The 24,243-nt window shown below is 43.8% G+C and overlaps 4 protein-coding genes across 6 annotated transcripts in view; 2 read left to right on the top strand and 2 right to left on the bottom strand.

Annotated features, from left to right (window-relative positions):
- Positions 1–12: 12 nt before the first annotated feature.
- grhpra (glyoxylate reductase/hydroxypyruvate reductase a) lies at positions 13–7,759 on the top strand. Of its 2 annotated transcripts, none has more exons than XM_036127245.1 (9): positions 13–114; positions 1,550–1,680; positions 3,396–3,468; positions 3,546–3,662; positions 3,795–3,883; positions 4,017–4,118; positions 4,318–4,453; positions 4,572–4,702; positions 7,127–7,759. In XM_036127245.1, the coding sequence occupies exons 1-9, from the start codon at positions 101–103 to the stop codon at positions 7,246–7,248; spliced, it is 915 nt and encodes a 304-aa protein (XP_035983138.1). In that variant the 5' UTR covers positions 13–100; the 3' UTR covers positions 7,249–7,759. The 2 variants fall into 2 exon arrangements, with proteins under 2 accessions (XP_035983138.1, XP_012737635.2); XM_012882181.3 differs by lacking the exon at positions 13–114 and adding an exon at positions 1,019–1,245.
- On the bottom strand, positions 7,496–10,685 carry LOC105939840 (zinc finger and BTB domain-containing protein 5). The gene has a single exon (XM_012882157.3). It carries the CDS (start codon positions 9,948–9,950, stop codon positions 7,974–7,976), a length of 1,977 nt encoding a protein of 658 aa, XP_012737611.2. The 5' UTR covers positions 9,951–10,685; the 3' UTR covers positions 7,496–7,973.
- Positions 10,686–11,609: 924 nt separating this feature from the next.
- On the bottom strand, positions 11,610–13,039 carry tomm5 (translocase of outer mitochondrial membrane 5 homolog (yeast)). 2 transcript variants are annotated; one of them, XR_002426791.2, is made up of 3 exons: positions 12,809–13,039; positions 11,826–11,928; positions 11,610–11,766 (listed from the first exon to the last, which is right to left on the bottom strand). XR_002426791.2 is itself a non-coding variant. In XM_012882158.3 (2 exons), the coding sequence occupies exons 1-2, from the start codon at positions 12,927–12,929 to the stop codon at positions 11,894–11,896; spliced, it is 156 nt and encodes a 51-aa protein (XP_012737612.1). In that variant the 5' UTR covers positions 12,930–13,038; the 3' UTR covers positions 11,610–11,893. The 2 variants fall into 2 exon arrangements, 1 of the variants encoding a protein (XP_012737612.1); XM_012882158.3 differs by having other exon boundaries at positions 11,610–11,928; positions 12,809–13,038.
- A 2,686-nt stretch (positions 13,040–15,725) lies between these two features.
- Positions 15,726–24,243, top strand: part of frmpd1b (FERM and PDZ domain containing 1b) — a 36,307-nt gene continuing 27,789 nt past the window's right edge. Inside the window, 1 exon segment of the mRNA XM_012882155.3 lies at positions 15,726–16,034. The gene's annotated coding sequence lies outside the window, so the exon portion shown is untranslated.

The raw sequence follows: 24,243 nt of genomic DNA, 5'->3' as shown, positions 1-24,243 counted from the left end.
GTCGGAGGAGGAGGAGGAGGAGGAGGTGACGCCACACGCTGAGGGCCCTCAAATTGATAATTAAACCGTTTAAAAATCACGTCACTCACCTTCATCGGATATGAGAACTTCCAAGTAGGACTATTCATTCTTTTCCCATTAGCTACAAGGACTATATTTTATTGTATTTTATGTGACAGGCAGGAATCAAGAGACTCATGGGGAAGTGGAAGCACAAGAAAGATGTCATCAGAATGTTTTACAAATAATAATAAAATGCTTATTTAACTATGCACATATAAACGCCGTGAGTTTGCACCAATGCCTTGCAAAAGTATCTCAGATGTGAAAGAAAGCATCAGTTTTCAAGTCTTGCCGTACATTCTTAATTGGATTTGGGTCTGGGATTCAACTGTATGATAAAGGAAAACATCTCCATAGCATAATGCTGCCACCACCATGTTTGATGATGTTTTCAGAGTTGTGCATAGTGTCAGATTTATGCCATACTTTGATTTGCACTATTATTATTATTATTATTAAAAATAGTTGAAAAATTCAACATGAAAGCTTGGAAACCAGTCGTAACTTGTGAAAAACCCTTCAGACAAATAACTTTAAAATTAAATTAAAATCTAAAAACGTACAAAGGCACGTTTAACACACAAAAAATGTTTACATGTCATTCTTTAGCTTTAGATAGCCCATTATAAGTAAAAAAAAATGCTGTCGTTGTGTTTAAACAAGTATTTAAAACATAAAAAATCCCCTTTTCGCTTTTTCCTATATTTATATTAGCATTTAGTACATCTTTTTATTATCTATAAGAATTTCATGTTTTTAAAACTGCGCATGCGCTTTACGGCCCTAACGAGCCCAGCGACACGTTATATCCGCCTCACACTGCTTTGTGATATGCATTAAATACAGTCAACGCATTTTATTTATACCATCTTTACCAGGAACTTCCCTGTTTTCACCAACTTCACCCGAAGTTAAAAGTTAAGGGGAGGATTCGGTGTCAGGGACTCCGCGCATGCGCACTGGAGCACTTCCTGCCTTGAGCCTGTCTGCAAAAGTGCTGCAGACTGAAGGTTAAATGGTTTGAAAGCTGCAGTATTCCTTCGCTCTCTGACCCGAAAAGGACTTGGAATCTCATCTCGGCTGTTTGCCTGGGATGAAAGCAATGGGGGAACTGATGAAGGTTTTCATAACGAGGCGAATCCCTCAAGAGGGAATGAAGATCCTGTCAGGAGCGACTGGAGTGTAAGAAGGGGCTTAACATTTAACTCGCAAGTTGTTGTGTTTCGATCTCAAAAACAGCACAATAAACTGAAGCCTGTTAGTTAGAGTCCATGCATAATGCGGTAGAATATTCTTATTTATCCTATACGTTGTTGCCATATAGGATAAATAAAACTTAAACACCTGTTTATATATATTCTGTTCTGCAGCCAGTTCTAAGGTGACTGTCAATCTCAGCTCTTATTTCGTTTACATTGCTGACAGCAAAGCCTTCTGTCATTTTTTTTTTTTTACCTTCCCCTCTGTCTGTCTCCACCAAAAACAGGTGTGAGGTGTCTCAGTGGGACTCAGATGAGCCTGTCCCGAGGACAGAGCTCCTCAGAGGGGTCCAGGGAGCCCATGGACTTGTGTGTCTGCTGTCTGATAAGATCGATGCTGAGGTTCTGGATGCTGCAGGTACGCTCTTATCCTCTGATAGCGGCTGTCCAATTTACTTATGCGCTTTAGAATATCAATAAATGGGTGAGGAATCACATGACATGATGCTCTGTGTTAAACGTGCATGCTGGTGCTTATTTGGCCCTCTGAGTGGTCTTGTGCGGCCCCTGCCCACCGTTCAACAAAAGCACAAATTTAGCCCCCAGCAAAGACACGCGAAAACATTTGTCAGTGAAAACATGTTTTCACTGACAAATCAAAATCTTCTTAAAGTGCAAAATGCTAGGTAAACCACAAACTATATGTTTTTATTAACAATATGAATATAACAAGGTTTTCATTTTATAGCAAATTTCACCATAACCATTCAGTGACATTTACTCAAATTCACAACACGTTATCTCAAGGCATTTTACAAAGTCAAATTCAACCAAATTTAAACTTAGCTAAACATGGATTAACCTGAAGAGGGACCCCATTTCATGGTCTTGTTGCTGAGAACGGATTGTTTAAAAATGTTACTGGACCATGAAAAAAATCAAACAATCCAAAATAATTGGATGAGATTGTAAGCCTTTCCTTTATTGATGCAAATGTGCAGGACTCTTATTTTTTGGATCTACAGATTAATTTTTCCTACAGTAATAGGACTGCTTAGTTCACTTCATTAAAATATTGTCTTTAGTTTCTGATTGACGGTGCCCACGTCCAGATGTTGGTAACTGTATTTGTATTTAATGCGCCTTGCAGAAGTTTTTGTAGAGTTCAAACCTTTGCATTTCGCCTTGTTACGGCCACAAACTAAAATGGACTTTATTGGGATTTTTTTTGTGATAGAGCAACACAAAGTGGTTTTAAAAATGTTCTGCACACATAAATCTGAGCAGTTTAGTGTGGCTTTGTAAAGAAGGGGTAAACAAGCACTCCCACATCATGATACTGCCCCTTTTGTTGGGAAATATGCGTGTTGGCCAAAAGGTTTTGATGTCGGAAGCACCGTCTTCCACATGTTTGCTGTCTCTATTTGGCTAGTGGCAAACTACAAACAAAACTTGTCATGGCCCCTTTTTTTTTCTTGTCTTTCCAGTGGAGCACTAAAACATTTCTGAACTGTATGCCTTTATTTCAATAAGGCCAACGTGCAAAATCACCTTCAAGTCTCAGAACAACAATGATTTTCGCTTTCATATCCGGCAAAAAAATCTGACTTCTTTATTTGTTTAGTTAAAAATATCGCTTGCTTAGTTTATTGGTGAGTGGGTTAAAAAAAAACTATAATTTGGGTGATTTTATTACATTTTTTTTTTAAATTCTATTAGTTTGGCCCAGATTACAAAAGGTTTGGACACCAGTGCTCTGGGAACATGTCTAGCAGACTTCTGAACCGTTCACACAAAAGCTGCATTCAACTTAAATCCAAAATGAAATCAAACTGATCAAATTAAACACGGGTAGACTCTGTTTGCTAGTATGTAAAAACTTAAGAAAGCTGGTTGCGTTGGACTTAAGGGCTATCAGAGTACAGAGGCCTGAATAAAAATGCATGGCATGTGAAAAAAAAAAAACTTTAAAAATCCTGTTTTTACTTCCTTCCACTTCACTGTTATGTGTTTCTTAATTTTAGTCTGCCACAAAAAACCTCAAAGCAGTCAATAATTACACTTCCACTCTGGGACTTAATGTAGAATCAATAAAGGCTACACAGCACTGGTTTGTGCCCTCTCTGATTTCAGGCCCGAACCTGAAGGTGATCAGCACCATGTCTGTGGGGTTCGACCACTTGGCCCTAGATGAGATCAAAAAGCGGTGAGCCTCCTTCGACTTGTTAAAAATGAAACGTTTCCATGCTTCTCGGTCACGAACGCCTTTGGCGTTTCCAACAGCGGCATACGCGTGGGTTACACTCCGGACGTCCTGACTGACGCCACCGCTGAGCTGACGGTGGCCCTGCTCCTGGCCACCGCTCGCCGCTTACCAGAGGGAGTGGAGGAGGTGAAAAAGTGAGCCTCACCGAGTTACTAATTTTCCGCTAACGATCTTCCTGATTTGTGTTTCTGTTACTTTTTAACCCAAAACGGTAGCAGCTTGTCTCGTTTACATGCTCATCAGACAAGTGTTTTCCTGTGTCTCAGCGGCGGCTGGAGCTCGTGGAAACCCCTCTGGCTGTGCGGTTACGGCCTCTCTGGCAGCACCGTGGGCGTCATCGGACTGGGACGCATCGGTTTGTTTGCCCCGTCGCCGCCTAGCGGGCTTTGGAAGCTCGAGATCGGATTCTGTGTCGTCCGACTAACGTTGCGCGGTGTGGTTTGACCTTATAAAGGCGAGAAATTTTTCTGTTGATCCTTTGTGATCAGGTATGGCCATAGCTCAGAGACTCGTCCCCTTTGGAGTTAAGCGACTGCTGTACACCGGAAGGGCAGCTAAGGCCCACGCTGCAGAGGTGAATGGAGAGTTTGGTAAGAGAAGAAAAATGGAAATAATACGTAGTAATCAAAGTGAAATTTATGAGAAGCCTGGTGAGGAAAGGGCACTACGGACAAAAAAGCTAAAATTTTAACTAGACTACAAAGGATTCATAAAAAATAAGTTCATTTGCGTATTCGATTATCTGCCTTCTCCCTCATCCTGCATGTCCGTCTCCTCTGTGTGGAACAGTTCCCCTGGACCAGCTTGTGTCAGAGAGTGACTTCATCGTGGTTTCCTGCTCGCTGACGCCAGAAACTCAGGGCCTGTGCGACAAGGCCTTTTTCAGCAAGATGAAAAAAACGGCGGTCTTCATCAACTCCAGCAGGTAAGGCGTCTGGAAGGCCGTGGGCGAGAACTGGGCACGCAGACGTCGGCCGCCGCTCCCTGGCATGTTTGCCGTCCAGACGCACCAGCATGGAGATGTGACGCGTTCTCCGTTGTAGAGGAGCTGTGGTGAACCAGGAGGACCTGTACGAGGCTCTGAGCGGCGGACAGATAGCGGCGGCCGGGCTGGATGTCACAACACCCGAGCCACTCCCAACCAACCACCCGCTTCTCACTCTGAAAAACTGTGGTACGTAGAGAGGTGGCTTACCAAAGTGTCTGTACCCCTTGAACTCGATCCCGTTTCGGTCGCGCTACAACCACGGGTTTGGATGCAACTTTATGGGATTTATTGAAACAGAGCAACACAAGGCGGTGCATAATTGTGAAGTAGAAGGACAACGACATTCCTGCATTCAGCCCCCATCTCTACGGTAGCCTTGAATAATTTTCAGCACGATTAATCACCTTCAAAAGTGACATAATGCACTTGAGTCTAATTTAATCTCTGTATAAATACAATTTGATTCAATTTTATTTATATAGCGCCAATTCATGAAACATGTCATCTCAAGGCACTTTACAAAGTCAAATCAATCAGATTATATAGATTGGTCAAACATTTCCTATATAAGGAAACCAGTTGATTGCATCAAAGTCCCAACAAGCAGCATTCACTCCTGGGGAAGCGTAGAGCTACAGGGAGAGTCGTCTGCATTGTCCATGGCTTTGCAGCAATCCCTCATACTGAGCAAGCATGAAGCGACAGTGGGAAGAAAAACTCCCCATTAACGGGAAGGAAAACGTCCGGCAGAACCGGGCTCAGTATGAACGGTCATCTGCCTCGACCGACTGGGGTTACAGAAGACAGAGCAGAGACACAACAAGAGAGACAAAAAAGCACAGAAGCACACATTGATCTAGTAATCTGTTCTACATTAGATGGTAATAGCAGGTGATCTGTCTTCCCTGGATGTTGTCACAGTTAACAGAACGCCAGACCAGGTGCACCTACTATGAAGAAAAAAACGGAGAGAACAAAAAATTAAAAGCTGAAATGATGACAAGCAATGCAAAACTGGAGAACAGTAGAACTCAGTAGAGTGAGAAAAATAGGCCCTGATGTCCTCCAGCAGCCTAAGCCTATAGCAGCATAACTATAGAAGTAGCTCAGGGTAACATGAGCCACTCTAACTATAAGCTTTGTCAAAAAGGAAAGTTTTAATATTAGTCTTAAAAGTAGATAGGGTGTCTGCCTCACGGACCAAAACTGGGAGTTGGTTCCACAGGAGAGGAGCCTGATAGCTAAAGGATCTGCCTCCCATTCTACTTTTAGAGACTCTAGGAACCAGCAGCAGACCTGCAGTCTGAGAGCGAAGTGCTCTGTTAGGAACATACGGGGTAGATAGTAGATCTTTATCAGATAAATACAGCATTCTGTTTATCAGATAATTGACAACACACAAAGTTTGGGGTAATTTTGCAGTTTGCCATAAGCCATGTAGAGGACACAGAAACCGTGTTAAAGAAGGTGTTCTGGTCGGACGAAACCCAAATTGAACTGTTTTGGATCACGTGCAAAGCGCCGCGTGTGGAAGAAAACTCATGCTGCACATACAGAGAAATGCGGCGGTGGCAGCATCATGCTGTGGGGAGGCTATTCAGAGTTGATGGGAGGATGGAAGGAGCTACCCACAGCAATCCTGGACAAAAAGCCTGGTAGACGCTGTAAAAGACTTAGGTAGCTGGAGGGAGATCCATCTTCCAACAGGAAACTCAAACTAGTGTTGGAGTCAAAACCAGACCAATGACTGTGGCAGCTCGTTATCACGCTAGCCAATAGGAGAGCTAATTGGATTTATACTGGCACAACATTTAGGTGAACCCAGCAGACCCTCATCTACATGCTACTTTTCCAATTAATCTGAAAAGCTGGTACAAAGTTACTCAGCGAAGCCAGAGATCTCTGAAGACTGCCTGCCGCCGGCTAAACATTAGCTGACTCGGCTTTAGCTGCAGGCAGAGTGGGTTCAGGCAGCAGGCTGAGGACTTAACTCGTTCCTTCTTCCTGCATGTTGTAAAGAGAAAAATATCAGCAGTTCCCTCTAGTTTCCTCATCCCTCTTATCTGCGGCATGCAGGGGGGCACAGACTTTAAAAAACGGGATCTCAGTGTAGAGCACCGCCACCATAGACACAAAGCCAGAGCCGTAATGGAAAGGTTCGGATTAGATGATGCTCGTGTATTAGGACTGGCTCAGTCAAAGTCAAGATCTAAATCTATCTGGGATTTAAAAACTGATCTTCGCAGACGCTCCCCATCCAGCCTGGCTGAACCTGAGCGGGCCGCTGCAGGATGTGCTTCTACAAACGATTGCGTCAGGGAGTCTGAGCACACATCGCTGCACTTACACTCTACAATGCGTGCCACAACTTCCAGATTTTTTTATTTGTGAAGAATTTCGAAAGCATCATTTTATGTCCACTCCACAATTATGCACTACCCGCTTCAAATAAAAATCAGCGAAAGAAATGCCTCGGAACGTCTGTGGTTTCAAATGGACAAAAACCTAAAAAGAAAGCAAAGAATCAAGCTGCAAAGAGAATTTTGTCCCGTTTTTATTTAAAACAACCAAATGCTTGGCTTCCTTTTTTTTTTTTTTTTTTTTGCGCAGTGGTGTTACCGCACATAGGCAGCGCCACGTACTCGACCCGAGGCGTCATGTTGGCGCTGACGGCCCAGAACCTGCTGGGAGGTCTGCAGGGCTCGGACATGCCCAGCGAGCTCAGCTTCTAGACGCTGGAGACGAGCCGGCCGTGCCTCCTGCCTGCTCCGGTGCTGCATGAATATTCAGTGAAAACCGTGATGTAACAGCGAGGTAGGAAAATAACGCTAGGAGTACTACGGCAGTCCAGACATGTACTAGCATCTGAAGAATTTGGTTCGATCATAACTCGAACTTCTAGTGAAGTTCTTGGAAAGAAGGCTTAGCTCATCCACCATACCTCTGTGTCTAGTGAAAGATCATTTGTTGTTTTTTTTGTTTTTAGAAAATAGTTCTAATCTTGAATAATAAAATAGAATGAGTGTTTTGCTACCTTGTTAGATGTGATTCTTATAAAAATGAGCATTGCTTGTGCTGATCCGTGCTTTATTCAGACATTAAGGCTGCACATCTGCACCTATTAAACAGTAAAACGCTGTTTTCGGGGAGAAAATAACTTCAGTGTCCATTTTATATGTACAGAAACTTGTCTCTTAGCATTTAATAAAAGTGTCCTTATTAAATTAAATTGAATAAAGTGGATCAAACGCATCATTTCGACCTTCAGGATTTCTTTCCCCTCCACATATTCTGGTGTAAATTAGGTTGTTTTCTCAGGATTTTCCACAATAGTGCCTTAAATCATAAGGACCATGAGAGAATCTCATCGTACGGCGTGGAACAGGAAAAGGCACGACTTTCTTTTCCTTCATAACGGGGGTAAAACGAGGCATTTCATGAGTGTCTTTAGTGCAGATTAGAGCAGAGAGTCTTGGAAGCTCTGGTCGTCCTTCCAGCTCATGCAGGTGTTCTTGGAGTGCTTGTAGAGGTGGGAGGACTGGCTGAAGCGTTTGCCGCACTTGGGGCAGGGATAGGGCTTCTCCCCGGTGTGGACGCGGATGTGCTTCTTGCAGTCGGTCAGGTTCATGAAGGTCTTGCAGCAGATCTTGCAGGCGTATTTCTTCTCCCCCTCCACCAGCAGCACGTGGTCCTCGGCGGCCGCCTTCTTGCACTTGGACAGGACGTCGTCGGAGGCTCTGGTCAGGCTCGGCCTCTCTGCGCTCTCAGCAGATCCGGAGAGCGCGTCCGCGGAGGGTTCTGATCCGGGCACCACTTTGGGGGCGATGCGACGGAAAGCCGGGGCGCCGGCGCTCTTCCCGGCCCTCGAGGGTTGGACGACGGCGGCGTCCAGGCTGAGGCCCGGCCGGATGCCGCTCAAGAACCCCGCCAGGGAGTTCTGATTGGGTTGGAGGATGATCGTGTCGCCGAATCCGGAGCTCTGGGCCGGGAGAATCTGCTGCAAGGGGACGGGGGTTACTGGGAAAACCAGAGATGCTGAAGGATCAGAAGGATGGACGGAAGACGCGGTCGTCTCTTCTGACTTTTGACCTTGTGTGGTTGCAGCTTCCGGAGCCGCGGGTGCGTCGCTGGCAGCGGCGGCGGCCGTGGCGGCAGCCGTCAGAGTAGCCAGGGTATCTTCTTCTCCCAAAGCCCCCATGACGGTTTCAGCGCTGGGGTTGAGGAAGCAGGAAAAGGCGAGCTCAGAGAAGCTGTCCAGGCCTTCGCCGTCCACCGTGTCCGCAGCCAGATCCGCGCTCCCCGTCAGCGCGTCTGTGGGAACATCTGTGCACAGCTGCGACGTTAACGTGACAGCGTCAGCCGCTGGCGGGTCGGGCACGGCCATCTTCCCGTCGCCGATCTGGGCCTCCAGCGGGGATGGAGGAGAGATGTTTGGCATCGTGTCTAAATCGCTGGAGTATGAAGTCAGGTTTTCCTTTTTCACCTCCACCACTGCTATCCTCGGCTCCTCCTGCTCCTCTTTTTCAACTTGAACTTTGACCACAGGGTCCCCGTCTGTGTCCTCCGCCTTCTTCCACGCCCCCGCTCCTCCTGTGCTGCTGTCCGACTGAGTCGGCAGCTGGATCTCCTCCAACTCCCCTTTGGTCGCCTCAAATTTCTCTTCCTCCTCATCTTCTTCGTCACCTCGGTTGTCCCATTGCCTGCCTGTCGTCTTCAGGAAGCCCGACGAGGACAGATCTTCTCCTCCCTCCTCTGTGCTCCTGGTCACAGTGGGCGAACACTCCTTGTAGCCGAACATCCTCTTCCTGTCGCCAAGCATCTCCTCGTGTGACTTTCTCTTTTGCCTCAAAGACGGCGCCGCGGGTTGGCCGCCTGGCACGCCTTCATTTTCATCCTCTCCAGACTGGCTCACCTCCACTCCCACGTCTCGCGGCTCAGGGTCTTCCTCCGTGGCCGAGGTCACCTGATGCTGTGGAGCGCTCGCCGCCTGGGAGCAGGGACTTTGCCGCCGCTGCTGCTGCTGCTGCACCGACCTCCAGCCTTTAGGTGCCGAGGCAGGAAAGTTTTTCCTGGACAAGTGCAGCTTGCAGGCCTTGACCACGGCGTTGAGGTGGAGATGGGAGGCCGCCAACAGCACGTCCATCACATTGGAGACCCCCAAGGAGAGGGTGGAGGTGTAGATCATATCCAGCAGGGTGGAGAAGGCCTCCGGTGTCACAACCTCCGGATCCAGCTCCATCACGCGCCGGACTCCTTCCCCCTCATCGCTGGAGTTGAGGAGAGCCCTGAAGTGAGAGCTGCTGGCAGCCAGGATGGAGCGGTGGGCCTGGAAGGTCTGACCTCCCACCACCACCACACAGTCGCATAGCTGGGCGTGCAGGCGCTGATGGTTGAGCTCCTTGAAAATATGCTGGAAATGACCCGGGAAGTCCATCACAGCAAACACTCAAGAGCACTGGAGCATCCGTGGCGTATTTGAAACAATATTTATCCGCAGATGATCAAAACGGTCCGCATTTCACCTTAAAGCTGCTTCCTCAGCAGACTCACCTTCCTCCGTTGTAGTGAGTTGAGAAGCAGCACTGCTCTCTCTTTTTTTTTCCACGGAGATGCTGTGGAGTATGGGCGGGCCTGGATCAACAATAACGCGGAGAGGGATGCGGTGCAGACGCGAGCTTTAGCCTCCAAAAAATAAGGCGAGGTGGGGATAAAGTCGGTTCCAGAACAGCTCTGTCTCTGCTGCTGCTAAAGAAAACTCGGTTTACATCAAATCCGCTGCATCTCTGTAATAATGTCGCTCCTTGATTCCGAGCGCTCGCATAATCGCATCCATTGTCTGAGGCTCCGGTCCCCTTTTCAAATGTCATTCGGTGACTCTTTCAGCCACACAACACCGCCCCCATGTGGCCGTCTGGGGGACGTACAACTGTCAGGTGGCGACAAGAGCGCCAAACAGAAGGAAAAATGGGTTCCCTAGGAGACCAACTCAAGCTAAATTACATGTAACAAAAACAAAAATGAGAATTAAACTTGTGCGGTCGGTTACGACATGCAGACACATGTTCCTGAATGAGTTTGACAGAATCCAAGTGGGTTTTTGTAGCTATGAACACGCTCTCTGGGTGTAATTCTGACTGGAAATTGATTCACAGCTATCAGTAAATGGCAAAACCCAAAAACCTGTTTCCGCCATTCATTGGGTGAACATGTGTCCTTTCATCTGTGGGTGACTGTCTGGGTCACAGATGGGTGTTCCAGCTGATCCCAAACACACATCAGAGCAGGTTTTTGAAATTATTTACGTAGGCAAAACTGAGCCTGTGGCAGGTGCTGCAGGTGCATCTTCCTCAGGGAAATTCATCCAACTATAAGTGTGGTTGTATGTTTATATTTGATCCTGTGCAAAATGTATAATCTGTGTAGCTAAAAAATCCACACTAAATTCACACTTCGGCAGAAATTTGTGTTTTTTAGACAGCCACTGAAGTTGTATGTTGTATCCTGGAAAATTAAGAGGTTCAAATGAATCAAATCTCCAGAAACAAAAAGACAAAAAGGTGTCTGGCATTGTAGCTCTCTCCTTTTAGTACAGATCTCATCAGAGGGAAAATACATCTTTATGTACAAGTGTGTTGCATTTACTCATGTGCACCCTACTGGCAGATACTGGCAGAAGAAATATGTTGCCATAATTTGTTGCCATAATTTGACTCGTTCTTACTGTTGTAGAGAGTGAAGGTGAATTTAATTTATTTGGGTATGTCTGGCACCAAAGAAAAGTCCTTTCAGGGATGTATGTTTGGCTTCCCCATTGAATCTACTGGAGACTGTACTGACCAATACATGAGTGGAGAGTGGTTGGGTAAGTGAGGTTTGAAAAAGAAGAAGCAAATGTCTGTATGGTCAGTAAGACTAGGGAACCACATTATAAATTATGTCCAAGAAACAGTAAATTATATTCTGCATTTCACACCTGCAGATTAAAAGGTGCCTGCACATGTCTATGGTGATTATGGTCATCTAAATAACACCATCCATTACACATAACTCGAGTTAAAAGTGTGGACAACAAACCTGAGAATCAACTTCACGCTTTTAAACTAACAGAATTACCATAGTTTTATTTGCAGTGTAATCAGGCTGGCAGACACATTACCAATAGTCAAGGTCACATATTGTTTAAACATAACAAAAAGAAGACCAAAGTTCAAAAGATGAGCGCGAGGACAGCAGGAGTCTCTGATGAAGCCAGGGGAAAAGTACTGGTCGGTCTTCCAGCGCGAGGCTCTGGGACAGGCCGGGCTGGCTTCACGAGGAGGCCCTCGCCGCCTCGCACGCAGGAGACTGTGGATGGAGGCATGGTCCGTGGAACCCGACTCATATGCTGTCCAGTTTCTTCAACACATACGGAGCTGTGGACACAAGAGGCGTAAAATCTAAGATTATGGGAGATGACGAGCTGGAGAAAACTTCCCTCACCAGGCAGACGCCGTACCATCGTCAGTGAAAGATATCTGTCAGGAAACAGTAATACTGTGGATTTGGTTCGAGCCAATTACTGGTGTCAAAAAAAAAAGAAGGGTATAAAAACATTCAAGTTTAAAAAAAAACACGAAAGATTTTGTGTCATACTGCTTCCAGTGTTTAAAGCCTCTAATGACACGCCAGGAAAAGGGGCTGGAATGAGCAGGAGAGCTAGGTGCTGCACAGGGGTACACCTCTGCTGCTCGTTGCTGCGCCCTGCTGGTCAGCTGGCTGTAAGAAGGCTGCTACAGTTTTTCTTTGCTCACGAAAAAGATACATTTAGCTTGTTTTAAATATTTCTGTTCGAGAAAAATCACACCGTCACGTCAAGGAAACTAACAAAAAAGAACCCTAGACTCTTATTAGGATAATACTGATTTAAAAGCACAGCATCAGTGTGAAGGATGCAGCTGCAGGCTTGAGACCCCACAAAATAACTCAACTAATTAACCCGCTGATACCACCTTGTTATAGATGCGTTGTTCTATAAACATCAGAGATAGGCATAAAGCTGCACAACACATCAAAGCTCAATTATGATAGCAATTCAGTGCATTAGATCTGGTGTATTTAGTTTAACTGAAATGGATTTAAGGTAGTTTTGTTTTTACTTTCCAGACAATTAATTGTAACTCAGAACTTGGAATTGGAGCTTAATTTCTTGTGCAAACATTAAATGCACACAGCTGCATTTTAAATGGATCGCATTTTAGGCACTGTAAACGCGATGTTTCTCAATGTCATCATCATGTTTGTGTAGCTACTCACTGGCTCTGAGCAGAGCGACGTAAATCAGGAAGTTCCGCAACGAGGAGAGGACGTCTTGACGCATTTTCCTCTTCATCTCCTCCGGGTCCATTTTAGGCCCGAGTCCTTCGAGCTTGAACATTATTTTCGCGGTGGTTTTGTCTCGAAATTTGTTGTCTGTTCTAGATTTTCACCTTCTGCCTTCACATGGAGGAAATCTGAGCGGAAGTGCGTCACCGGAAAGGAGCAGCGAGTGGTACGGGGCGCGGAGAGGGACAAACAGCGCAAAGCCGTCAGATGTACAGAAAGCAATAAAAGGCTAAAATAAAACTGATAAATTTAGGCCAATCGTGTATTTTGCGATTTATAAAATGACTGCTGAGTTTTTGTGTTCAAACCAGGTTTTCCCTGAGAAATACTAAACAGAATTTTACTCTACAATTTTCGCTTATGGCAACAAAGAGTCACGTTGTGGGGAATCTGTTAATAAAGAAACTTTATTTTATTTTTGGTTCAGTAGTAAGTCTGCGCGTGTGTGTGTGTGCATATATATATATATATATATATATATATATATATATATATATATATATATATATATATATATATATGAATAAATGAAAAGTTTTTGTGCCCTAGATAAAATCACCGCTTGAAAACCACATCCAAGTCTTTTTCTCTCAAGAACAGAAACATTTGTACAGCGTTTGCAATTAATACCCTTCTTATTATCCATGTGAAGAAAGAGAGAGAAAAAAAGGTTTGAAAGAGAAAAAAATAGAAAACCACAGTAATTTTGACAAGTAAGTAAAAATATGTATGCGGCAACTACTTTTTTGTATCATTGTGTATTATGTGATAGATAAAGTTACAAACAAAATTGCACCGAGGACAAGTAGGTAATGGGGGGAACTTGGATGTTATGAAGGCTATTTCCCTGTATATTGACTGTATCTTACTTTGACTATCTGTCTCTGTCAATCTCTCTTACAAGTGTGCTCTTTTACATAGCATTCACTTAATTTCAGCGTTTAACCTGTTCTTATCCGGAAGCTGCAGTTTGATCAACCTGAAATAAGTCGATCCAGTTTAACAATATTGTGGATTAAAGGTGATCAAAATTGTGATGCTGTGTTTTTTTTATGTTGTGTGTGCATTGTAATACACAGCAGTTGGTATTTTCACTTGGGTTATTTTGTGTGGACTGCAGATCCCAGTGCCATGGCCTACGGTCTCATTATAACTTGGTGGTCATTCATCATTTTGATGACAGGGCGCTAGGCCGTTAGAAACAAAAGAAAAAAATAGACAGGAAAACATACCGCTACATACTAGATTTTTCAAATTCAGATGTTTGCATACCCTATATTTGTTAAGTTTCTAGGCTGCAACACCCTTAAATGGTACAATTTGACCCATTCCGGCTGGTAATACTACTGTAATGAAATAAGGTTTTTAGGAGACTATGCTCCAACTCACCTTTTGAGGTCTGAACACAAATTGCCTTTGCAACTCCAGGGCTTTGTAATGGCCACTCCAAAACAGCTTTGTTGTGCTTCAGCTGCTTATTATTTAGAGGTGTGGATGGGGACGTTTCCCATTTGGAAGACTCAGTTGTGCACGAGCTTAAACATCCAGGTTAAAGTCTTAAGATGCTGTTTCAGTAGATCCAAATAAAGTTCTTCCTTCACGGTGCCATCATTGAGAAGAGCACTGCTCTCTCCAGCAGCAAACCCACACACAATGATAAAACCACCCCTGTACTTCACAACTGGAATAGTATTCCTAGCCCTGCAAGCTTTCCCCTTTTTACTCTAAATGTAGCAATAATCAGTCTAGCCACACATCTCAATTATAGTTCTCATAAGATCACAACACATGTGGGCAACACATCCAAAAAAATATGGTCTGTGTCCTGAAGTACACGTGCAAACCATAATCTTGTGTTTTATGTTGCTTTTCCAGTAATGGCTTTTTTTTTCTCTTTGAGTGGATTTTTAGTCAATGTCTGCAAGTCACTGTTGATAATGACAATCTTTTAAAAGCTTCAGCCTTTGTAACCAAAATACTTTGATCTGTGGGACACGGAGGGTGTCTCCATTCTGAACGGTGCAGTGGCTGGACATACCAGTTGCTGCAGATACCTGCATATAAATGCTTGAACAGATGAGCTTTCAGCCATCTGGAAATTATACCCCTGTAAGACTCATGGACGTCCATTATTACTTCCTGGTGTCTTGGCGGATTTCTTTTACTTTTGATTTTTGCCATGATGTCTTACAAGGAAGCCGTATGTGTTCTAGGCGTCTTTACAAATAACTCAAATGTGCATTACCCTATCAGAAACTTATCATTGTCTGGAATTCAGCCTTATTTAAAGCCACATTAATCTTAGAGAAAATCGTTTTCTGAAATGTTTGAAATAATAATAAAAAACTAATAAAAATGTCTCTCATTCGGCTGTGTTAAACACATAGAGATAATTTCGGTAACTTAACTAAAGTGAGAAAAAACATAACTGCAAACAGCAGCACAACTTTGAATTTTTGTGAAATTGGTTGAACTAAGAAGCTGTAATCGGTTATAGTTAAACGCTTAAGTTTTAAGGTTATACACAATAGTGGTGAGCTAATTACCTTTTGCGTAAAAATGTTTGCGTAATTAAATAGTACTGCATAATTTATAGTCTATCCAAGCGTGAATGATTATTCAATCATCTAAAGACTGTTTACACTACAGCAACACGTTAATAAATGTGAAATTGTGAGGGAAGGATAAAATATCTTAAAATTATAATATGTCTGAGAAATAAACATTACGATCACAAAAACAATTGTTAAACGACAAAAATGAATTTGGCCTTTTATTTTTATTTTTTTTTATCTTTCATGTTTTTAGTGAAGGAGGGGCGCGGGTACTCCGGACACACGGGGATGGAGGCAGGGAGGAGAGACGCTGATGAGAGGGAGGGGGTGGTTTATTTCTGAGCCTGGGCCGCGGATTAGAGCCGAGAGAGCAGTCCCAGCGCGATGACAGCATCCAGCACATAGCCGCCGCCGCCACCACCATCATCCTCTCTGCTCCGCTCCGGCCGGACGCCGTGGATTGTTCACCATCCTCTCACCCCCTCCTTTTTTGGGGGGATTTCTCCGGATCACCCGACCATTTCGCAGAGGGGGGAGGATTGAACCCCCACCTCCTCCAGACACCCCGGCCCGTCTGTCTGCGTCCTCCTCAGATCCACGAGGTGAGTCTTCTCGGTATTTCCCGGTGTTATTGTCTGCCCGAGAGGAGCGCTCTGCTGGATGTGACGCACCGGCGGCACCGATCGCCTCCAATCCCGCCGTTCGTTTTAACGTCGAAACGGATCGCCGGGCTGACGGCCACTTCCACGCCGCCTGCGGGTTACACCCGGAGTGTCTCGGCGTGAAGAGAGGTTTTAAATCCGATTAAGATTATAAACGAGGCAACGAAACGATGACCCCCTTTCTCTCTCTCTTTCTTTGTTCAGTCCACATTGAAGGGGGGACACGGGGTGCGCCCACCTGTCTAAAGTTGGTACTTGTGGCCAGTGTGGTGGGGAAACATCGATGTTCCATAAAAGCTTTATGGGCAGACTCGTTCTCACATCTCCGGTCATTTAGGTGCCAAGTGTGAGATGATTACAGGCGGCTTTCAGCTTGACCAATCAGCCATATTTAAAGCACCATATTTGCCAACACATGGCTGGTGCATCAGGGCCGGGGACCCACGCTCCGGTCTGCGCAGTGAAATTATCCAATTGGAAACACACGGACTAAATCCTGCCGGATCACGCATAACGTGTGTGTGGTGGTGGTAGTGGTGTGGGTGTGGGGAGGGGGCTGTCAGGATCTGGGTTGTAAAACATTGTGAATGGGCGTAGGCGATGTACAGCCTCCACAGGACGGTGGTCCCCCCCTTTCTTCTCCCCCTCTCCTCCCCCTGTATCTGTACTCGTATCTTTTTTAGCTATCAGCTCATGTTTTTTCCTTCTTCTTGCGCAACACAACTAGACCGGAACGATGCGTTTTTGCTGTTCTGGGGCCTTCATTTAACGCATGACATGATACAGTAGAGTGAGCGCTCACAGCGGTTCAGAGTTCTGCGTCCCCCACCCACCCACCCACCCCTAATATCGTCGCGCATGCACATCGGTGCGCTTCGGAAAAAGAAGAAGAAAAAAATACAATCAGATCCGCATACTATTTTGGTTCTGTCACACACACATAAACACACAAAAGCTGTGGATGCTCCGTGTTTTGCTTTCGCTATTATGTTCAGCGTGTGCGCGTGTGCGCGGCCACCGCTGCGGGCTTTGTGCGCCGTGACTCAGGAATGTGCGCTATACACAGCATGTGATGGGAGGTCATTGTGCCAGAGGAAAATCACGACGGGCAGAACTTGCACATCAGGACAGACTTGATGCTTTCACGGCGGCGTTATGCCTCAGTCTGCGAGCGCTGACTCTGTCCCACTTTTTGCAGTCAGCCCACTCCCCCCCTCTCCTCCTCAGAGTCTGCAGGCCAGACTGTGAAGCAGGGATAGTGGTGATTGCTGCTCCAGCCCATACTGAGAGATAAATCAGCCTGATATATATAAAAAAAATCCATAGTCCTGGATATTATAGGAACTGATTATTGTTTCAAATAATGTATTAATAAATCCCATTTACAGAAATTGTGGCTGTTTCCTGTGGAGTATAAAGGGGGAGATGACCTCATTGGTGTTACAGCTTCACCATGAGATGGCTGAATTGACTGGCAGCAGTGTCACTAAGTAGGGCAACTCTGTCTGTGGCATTTTGGAATGATAAGAGCTTTTGCGAACAAACGGACAAAACAAATCCAGAAACATGCCAAACCGGTTAATATCTGCACCAAATCATACAGACTCTTGTGGCACCCTACCAGTGCTCTATCCGACATCTACAACAAAACACTGAAGAGTAAAAAAAAAAAATTTACATGAGAAAATCTGCATTTTTAACAGATTTAAATAGCATTTGATATTTCAACATTCCATCACTCAGTTCAAAAAGTTAAATGCATTATATACAGAGACCTATAATTCAAGCCTTGGACTTTGACTGTTTATTTTGATCACTGTGGCTTACAGCTAATGAAATTCACTTAGTGGGAAGATCTCAATATTACACAACATGAAATAATACTTCTAATGATTTTTCATACAGAAACATTATGCTGCGGTGGCTACAATCATGAGAAAGACTGCTGACTTGACATTTATCCACCAGATAGTCAGTAACACCCTCCACAAGGGTTGTAAGGCATGAAAAGCCATTGCTAAAGAAGCTGGCTTTACACATATTTAGTGCAAGGAATAGCTGTTTTGATCATAGTCTAGTTTTATTGAGCTGCACTTGTATATAATGAATATAAGTCTAACATTAATAAAAGAAACATTGGTGCCATCTGATAAAAAAAAGGATCACTAATGTAATATGTGGATAACAATATTGTAAAAATAAAGACGAGTGCATAAGCAAACATAGCTAAAAAGCTACGATTATGGTAGTTACGGCGAGAAAAAAAAAGTTGCCCGAATATAAGAATATGCATAAATCTAGGCGTAATTTCAATTCCGATTTTTCTTAGATTAAAAAACAAAAGCTAAGAAGTAATTTAATAGCAGATAAATAATAAACCTGGTTTATTCATTCTTCAGGGAGTGGAACGGTAAATTCTGTTACCAGAAGACTTGAATCTCCCGGAGGGCTCGTACGACAAAAACATCTTTGATAAATAAGATTGACTAAGGCCATTAAGAGCTTATCAGGGATAATCAGGTTATCATGTGCGCTCTTCTTTTTGGTTGCCGTTACTATTTTTGCAGCTGATTTTTTTTAAGCAGCTGTTAATGTGACATAGTTATCTTTCAGGAAACAACAGACGAAGAATTATTGCAATAATCCAACAGGATAAAGTAATAAAAGCATGGTTTTCTGCGTTTGTGTTGCCTTTAGAGAACCATTTGTTTTGCAGGCGATAAATTCCACTTTACCTCTAGAGCGCATGTCTCCAATCTATGGTCTAAATTAAAAAATACCTCCAGTTTGAGAGCTTAAGCTGCCTCTGCAAAGTCAATGGCTCTCACATTTTATTTCCCTAAATATAAGCCCTGTCGTTTAGTTTTTTTTAAAGGACCCCAAACTTGACGGAAATTGTCTGTAACAAGTAAGGCAGACGCTCAAGACTGCAGCATCCAAAGGCGTTCCTCAGACATCAAGATCTTCCTCTCAGTGTGGGCCTGTCTGCACGCATCTCCTGCAGACACCCAGAACGGCCTACAAAGATGTGTAAATGATATGCATCGCATTAAACGACGCGTTATTTCACAGTTCGCAGGGGAGGCACAAGTCTTGCCAGGTCCCCCCGATGAAGAGGTGAAATGAAACAAGCCGGCGTTACGGCGAGCTCCCCGTCTTCATCACTCTAATGGAGCGAGCTGACGGACCAGACAGAGAGGAACAGATGTGATTATGTCTGGAAGACAATGGAGAGGGAAATAAGCAGCAGAACACAATAAACAGTAGCAATCTATTCATCAATGTAGACAAAAAAAAAAAGGGATAATAAAATAAATAAAGCTTTTCACAGATAGTAATGTTTAGGATATCTTTGTGTGAGTTAATAAGATATAGGCCTCTGGAAACGGCACAATGCTTTATTGCGATAAAGATTATTCATGTTATGACCATTTCAAGCAGCAACTGAGGTAAAAAGAAAAGCCACAGTAGGACCAAAGTCATCCTACTAACCCGTGACTGTCACATATCACATTTTATGGTGGTTTGGACTGATCAATAATTTGACTTCAGGAGTATCTAACCGGGCTTCAGAGGCGACTCTAAAATCACATAAAAGCAACTAAACTATAAAACAGCAGCTTTAGCTCAAGTTAGAAGTAAATTCACTCAGGACCTTTTAATTTCACCCAAAACACAGTCTTCTATCGTTCAGTCCGTCCGTCCATCCATTCATCCATTCATCCATTGATTGTCATTCACTTATCCAAAATCGGATCACAGGCTAAAAGGTCCATGAGGGAAACCAAGACATTCCTCTTCACAGCAACACTTCCCGTCTCATTCTGGGGGATACCAAGGTATTTCCTGGTCAAAAAGAATACGGAGTGCCTTGCAATGGCATTTACCACATTTCATCATGTTATAACCACAAATTTAAATATAGTTTATTAGGATTTCATGTCACAGAGCCACATAATTTGGGAACTCTTCAGCAGACAGTGCTCTGTGCCCCCTATCATTCTATTTAAAGGACAATGTCAAAAACCTTGGTGCTCTTTCTTGATGCTTCGCTGAAACAGCGGAGGCGGGTGAGTGCAGTGGTCCAGTCTAGCTTTTTTTCATCTCAGACAGCATGCTGAGGTAAAGCCATACCTTCAAGCTGATGGGTTTGAGCATGTCATTCACTTGTTTGTCAACTACAGGCCGGATTACTGAAACTCCCTTTGCTTTGGCTTGGCCCAGTCCTCTGCTCACCGTCTCCAGTCAGTACAAAATGCTGCGGCCTGTTTGCTGACTGGTACAGAATGAAATGAGCATATTACCCCAGTTTTGGTTTCCCGTCACTGGCTTCCTGTCTCCTATAGGGTCCAATTTAAAACTTTACTTTTCATTTTTAAATGTCTAAACGGTCATGCCTCCGTTTACCTTTCCGAGCGGCTCTTTATTCCTGATCCGTAAAGAACTATGAGGTCTACGGCTCTATTAATGCTGCCTGTTCCCGGGTCTACGTTTATTTCTCGAGGCGACAGAACCTTTGCAGTGGCAGCTCCTAGACTCTGGAATAGACTGCCTCTTAACATTCAATTTTTTAATCTGACACTATTTTAACACTGAGCTGTTTTGCTAATAAAGCACTTTGTGCAGCTAGAGCTGTTGGAAATGCACTATATAAATAGATTTGACCAAGACCTTGACAATTAGCGCATAATTGTTACGTGGAGGGAAAATTATACCTCGTTGTTAAAGTTTATCTCAAACCAAACTCTTAGAAGTGTGGCATGCCTTTGTTTTTAGCTCCATCCACTCCCGCCATCAACCCCAATCAGTCTCATGGTCCCTGCTGTGGAAAATCATTCTCAAAGCATTTCGCTACCACCACCATCGTTCGCCATAGGGATGGTGGGTTCCCAATGATGCGGAGTTTCACTTTTCTACCTCAGTCCTTTGTTGCACGTCTTGTGCAGGGTTACTAATATGAATAAACCTTAATAATTCTGGATGAATCCATGCTCAAGAGCCAATGGAAACTGCCAGAAATTATTGGAGAACTCCCCTTCAGCTTTGAGTCTGTCATTCTAAACAACTATCAAGGACAACTACTAGAGAGGTTGTAAAAATACAACAACGGCAAAGCATCCACTGCATATAACCATTTTTTTTGTAATTTCACTGCCATTTATTCCATGTCTTGCAAAAAAACCTAAAAATGCTTGCACTTCTTTTTGGTTCTGCAGCTCATTCTGCACGTTTACCCCACTTACAGTAACAAGCCTCGAACAAAAAAAAAAGCAGAAAACGTGAGTTCCTCCTTCCTCTCTGAGTCATTTTCTGTGCTCCCTTCTTGTTGTTGCACTTATGAAATTTGAAACAGTTCAGCTGCTTCAAATAAATTCAAATCCCCCAAGTCACCTCAAGCGGTGCGCGCGTTCACACATATTTTCGGCCAAGCGCGCTGCTTTTGGACTCGGTGTTCCCAGAAGTCTGCGTCCAACTTTATTGGCAACGACTGTGAGCTTAAATGAAAAGCCGAATTGCTGAACCCACCCCTGCTGCTACAGCCCCGAGTCTCCTGCGGCGCAGCTGTGTCCGGTGTGTTGCGTGTCCACCAGGGAAAGAGTTTATGCATGCACTTGTTTACGGTGACCCGGAGACTACATTTCACGCCACCGGCGGGGGGGTCTTTCAGGTTGGTGGGGACTTTAAAAAAGAGAAACCCCACAAGTCTAAATTAGGTTTTGAGGGCCAGGATTTTATTTTCATGTTAGAGTTAAAGGAGGTGAGGAATGGATTATACTGGGGTGTCCTCTCAAACATGCAAACACAAGGATTTGTGTAAAAGTCAATACCATGCAGTGTTCCACATCCTTGAATAATGTGTATAAGTCTTGAATAACCCTTACTGTCTTTAAGGTTTGTGTCACAGGTTCACAGTCTTCCTCAATTTTGTTTTAAAGTTAAACCGACCAATCAGAAAGTTTCCTTTAGGGGGGTTTACTTGTTGGCTACTGTCTTTGCTTATTTTCCCCTAATATCACCTGATGTTTCCAGATCAATTAATCTTTTTGCCACATTTTCCCGTATTTGTATCAAAGTGGTGGTATTTTATCTCCTCCTACGTCTATTTCCTTACCTGTAAGAAAAAAAAGTCATGCCTGTATAGGTACATTGTCATGTACAGTCGTAAAATGTACATCTCACATACAGTATAATTTATATTAATGGTGTTTTTTCCAAAGACTGTGTACTACATCTTATTTTCACTGACGTTTTGTTCAGATCCCTGTTTGGGTCCGTTGACTCCGTTGAATCAGAAGAGTCATATATCCACATTTCCCTACAACAGACTGGAAAATATAAACTTTCTAAATCTTCCTTTGCCAAAGTGAGTGTGAAACGTCCCTGTGCTAGATACAAACTCCCACAAGGTTGATAAAGCGTGAATGCAGTGTTTAAATTCCTACCCAAGTATCCCGGATGAATTTAACTCCAAGCTTTGGGTTGGCCAATCCAGAACTTTCATTTTGTTTTGCACATCTGCAAGGTGGACTTGCAGATGTGCTTTGGTTCATTCTCCTATTACATGATCCAAGTTTGCTAGAGCTCCACGTCAAAATCTGATGGCTGGACATTCTTATTCAGGACTTTTTTGATTGGGAGCCAGATTTATGGCTTTAACTGTTATTGTAAAACTTCAAGTTCCTGGAGTTTAGCAGCCCAATACCAAGACTTTTCCTCCTTCACTTTTGTCTCATCAGTTCACATGACATTTTCCAAATATCTTGGGGACCACAAAGATGTTTTGGGGCAAAAGCATTTTTTTTCCACAATGGTTTTTCCTTAATACTCTCCCATGGATGCCATTCTTAGCCAGTCTCTTTCTTATCGTTGAATCATGAACACTGACCTTAAGTATTGGAATTTGGCTTTAAAACCCAACGACAATCAAGTGAAACCGAGCTCAGCTTTCCAAAGTAAGCAAAACTTGCCAATTCCAGTTAATCCCCGATTAAACAAGGGGCAATATTATTAACCTTGTGTAGAACCAGCATGTTTTGAAAAGCTCCTTTCTTTTAATAAGGGAGCTCATCATACAAATACTGCCTGTTGTATTTACTTCTTAGCCTGACGTTAACATTTATTTGTAATTGTAACAATGGCAAAATGATTTGTTTGGAAGAAACTCTCATCATCAGCATCATCAGCATCATCAGCATCATCATCATCATTATCATCATCATCATCATCATCATCATCGCCATCGTCGTCATCATTTAAGAGCACTTCTTATAGATTCTACTGAGAACATGATAATTTATGAGTGTTGTTGGCAGGCTGCTAGTAGAAAATTGGACCGTATTAAGTTATTATTTTATGTGAATCCAACCCTGGCTCATTTCTTGAGTTTAGTTTATGTATTTGGGAGTTTTATGAGTAATCTATAAAAAGTGCTTTTGTAAACAACTACAACTAAACACAAAAATCTGAAAATTAGACCAAAAACGGAGATAAAAACTGTTATTGAACATAAAAGAATACATTTTCTGAAGTGCATAATCTAAAGAAACGAGCCGTCGCTCAAGGATGTTTGTGCTGCCAATTAAGTGTGTTTTTGTAAATCTGGTTGCTTTTAGTCAAGTTCATCCTGCCTGTTATGGAGGTTGGCTGAGGCTTTTGTTTTACAGCCGCTTTCTAACATTAATGCCTTAATTTCACTTCCAAAGACCATGTCCTTGCAGGTTTTTTTCTGGCCCAGAACGACCCAGCAGCACTAATTGGGCTGAGAACGGTTTTGTGTTCGCCTGGCTCCACAGAAACTGCACATCCAATATCACGTCTGAATCCCCCGAGGAGAGAGTGGGGTTACTTCTATGAGGTGCATGTGTGCTCATACCGGGGGCTGAATCACAGACTGTCCTGCCAAAGACAGAGACACATTGTGTAGGAAAACGAGCAGTAAGAGCAGGCGGGGGGGGTTGGTTGTCTCAAACGAAGAATTGAGGCACGAACATAGAAACAGGGGGCAGTAACAGTTTTTCCCCCTTCCTGTGAAGTTACAGGGAGAGCGGCTGAAGGAGTCTGATGTTGAGATTTTACGAGTGGCGAGAGCCTGGGGACTTCAAGTCGTGACAATAGAGGACGGCATTAAGATTCTCTGTCGATTCAGAGA

This window comes from Fundulus heteroclitus, chromosome 23 (assembly GCF_011125445.2).
Source record: "Fundulus heteroclitus isolate FHET01 chromosome 23, MU-UCD_Fhet_4.1, whole genome shotgun sequence".
NCBI classification, from domain to species: Eukaryota; Metazoa; Chordata; class Actinopteri; order Cyprinodontiformes; family Fundulidae; genus Fundulus; species Fundulus heteroclitus.
This window is presented reverse-complemented; position numbering and strand designations above follow the sequence as displayed.

Coding starts and splice junctions, on each gene's coding strand:
- grhpra (XM_012882181.3), top strand. CDS start 1,157: ATGAAAGCAATGGGGGAACTGATGAAGGTTTTCATAACGAGGCGAATC. Junction 1,246..1,549: donor CTGTCAGGAGCGACTGGAGT/GTAAGAAGGGGC, acceptor CACCAAAAACAG/GTGTGAGGTGTCTCAGTGGG. Junction 3,663..3,794: donor GGAGTGGAGGAGGTGAAAAA/GTGAGCCTCACC, acceptor CCTGTGTCTCAG/CGGCGGCTGGAGCTCGTGGA.
- LOC105939840 (XM_012882157.3), bottom strand. CDS start 9,950: ATGGACTTCCCGGGTCATTTCCAGCATATTTTCAAGGAGCTCAACCAT.
- tomm5 (XM_012882158.3), bottom strand. CDS start 12,929: ATGTTCAAGCTCGAAGGACTCGGGCCTAAAATGGACCCGGAGGAGATG. Junction 11,929..12,808: donor CGTCGCTCTGCTCAGAGCCA/GTGAGTAGCTAC, acceptor TTGTGTCCACAG/CTCCGTATGTGTTGAAGAAA.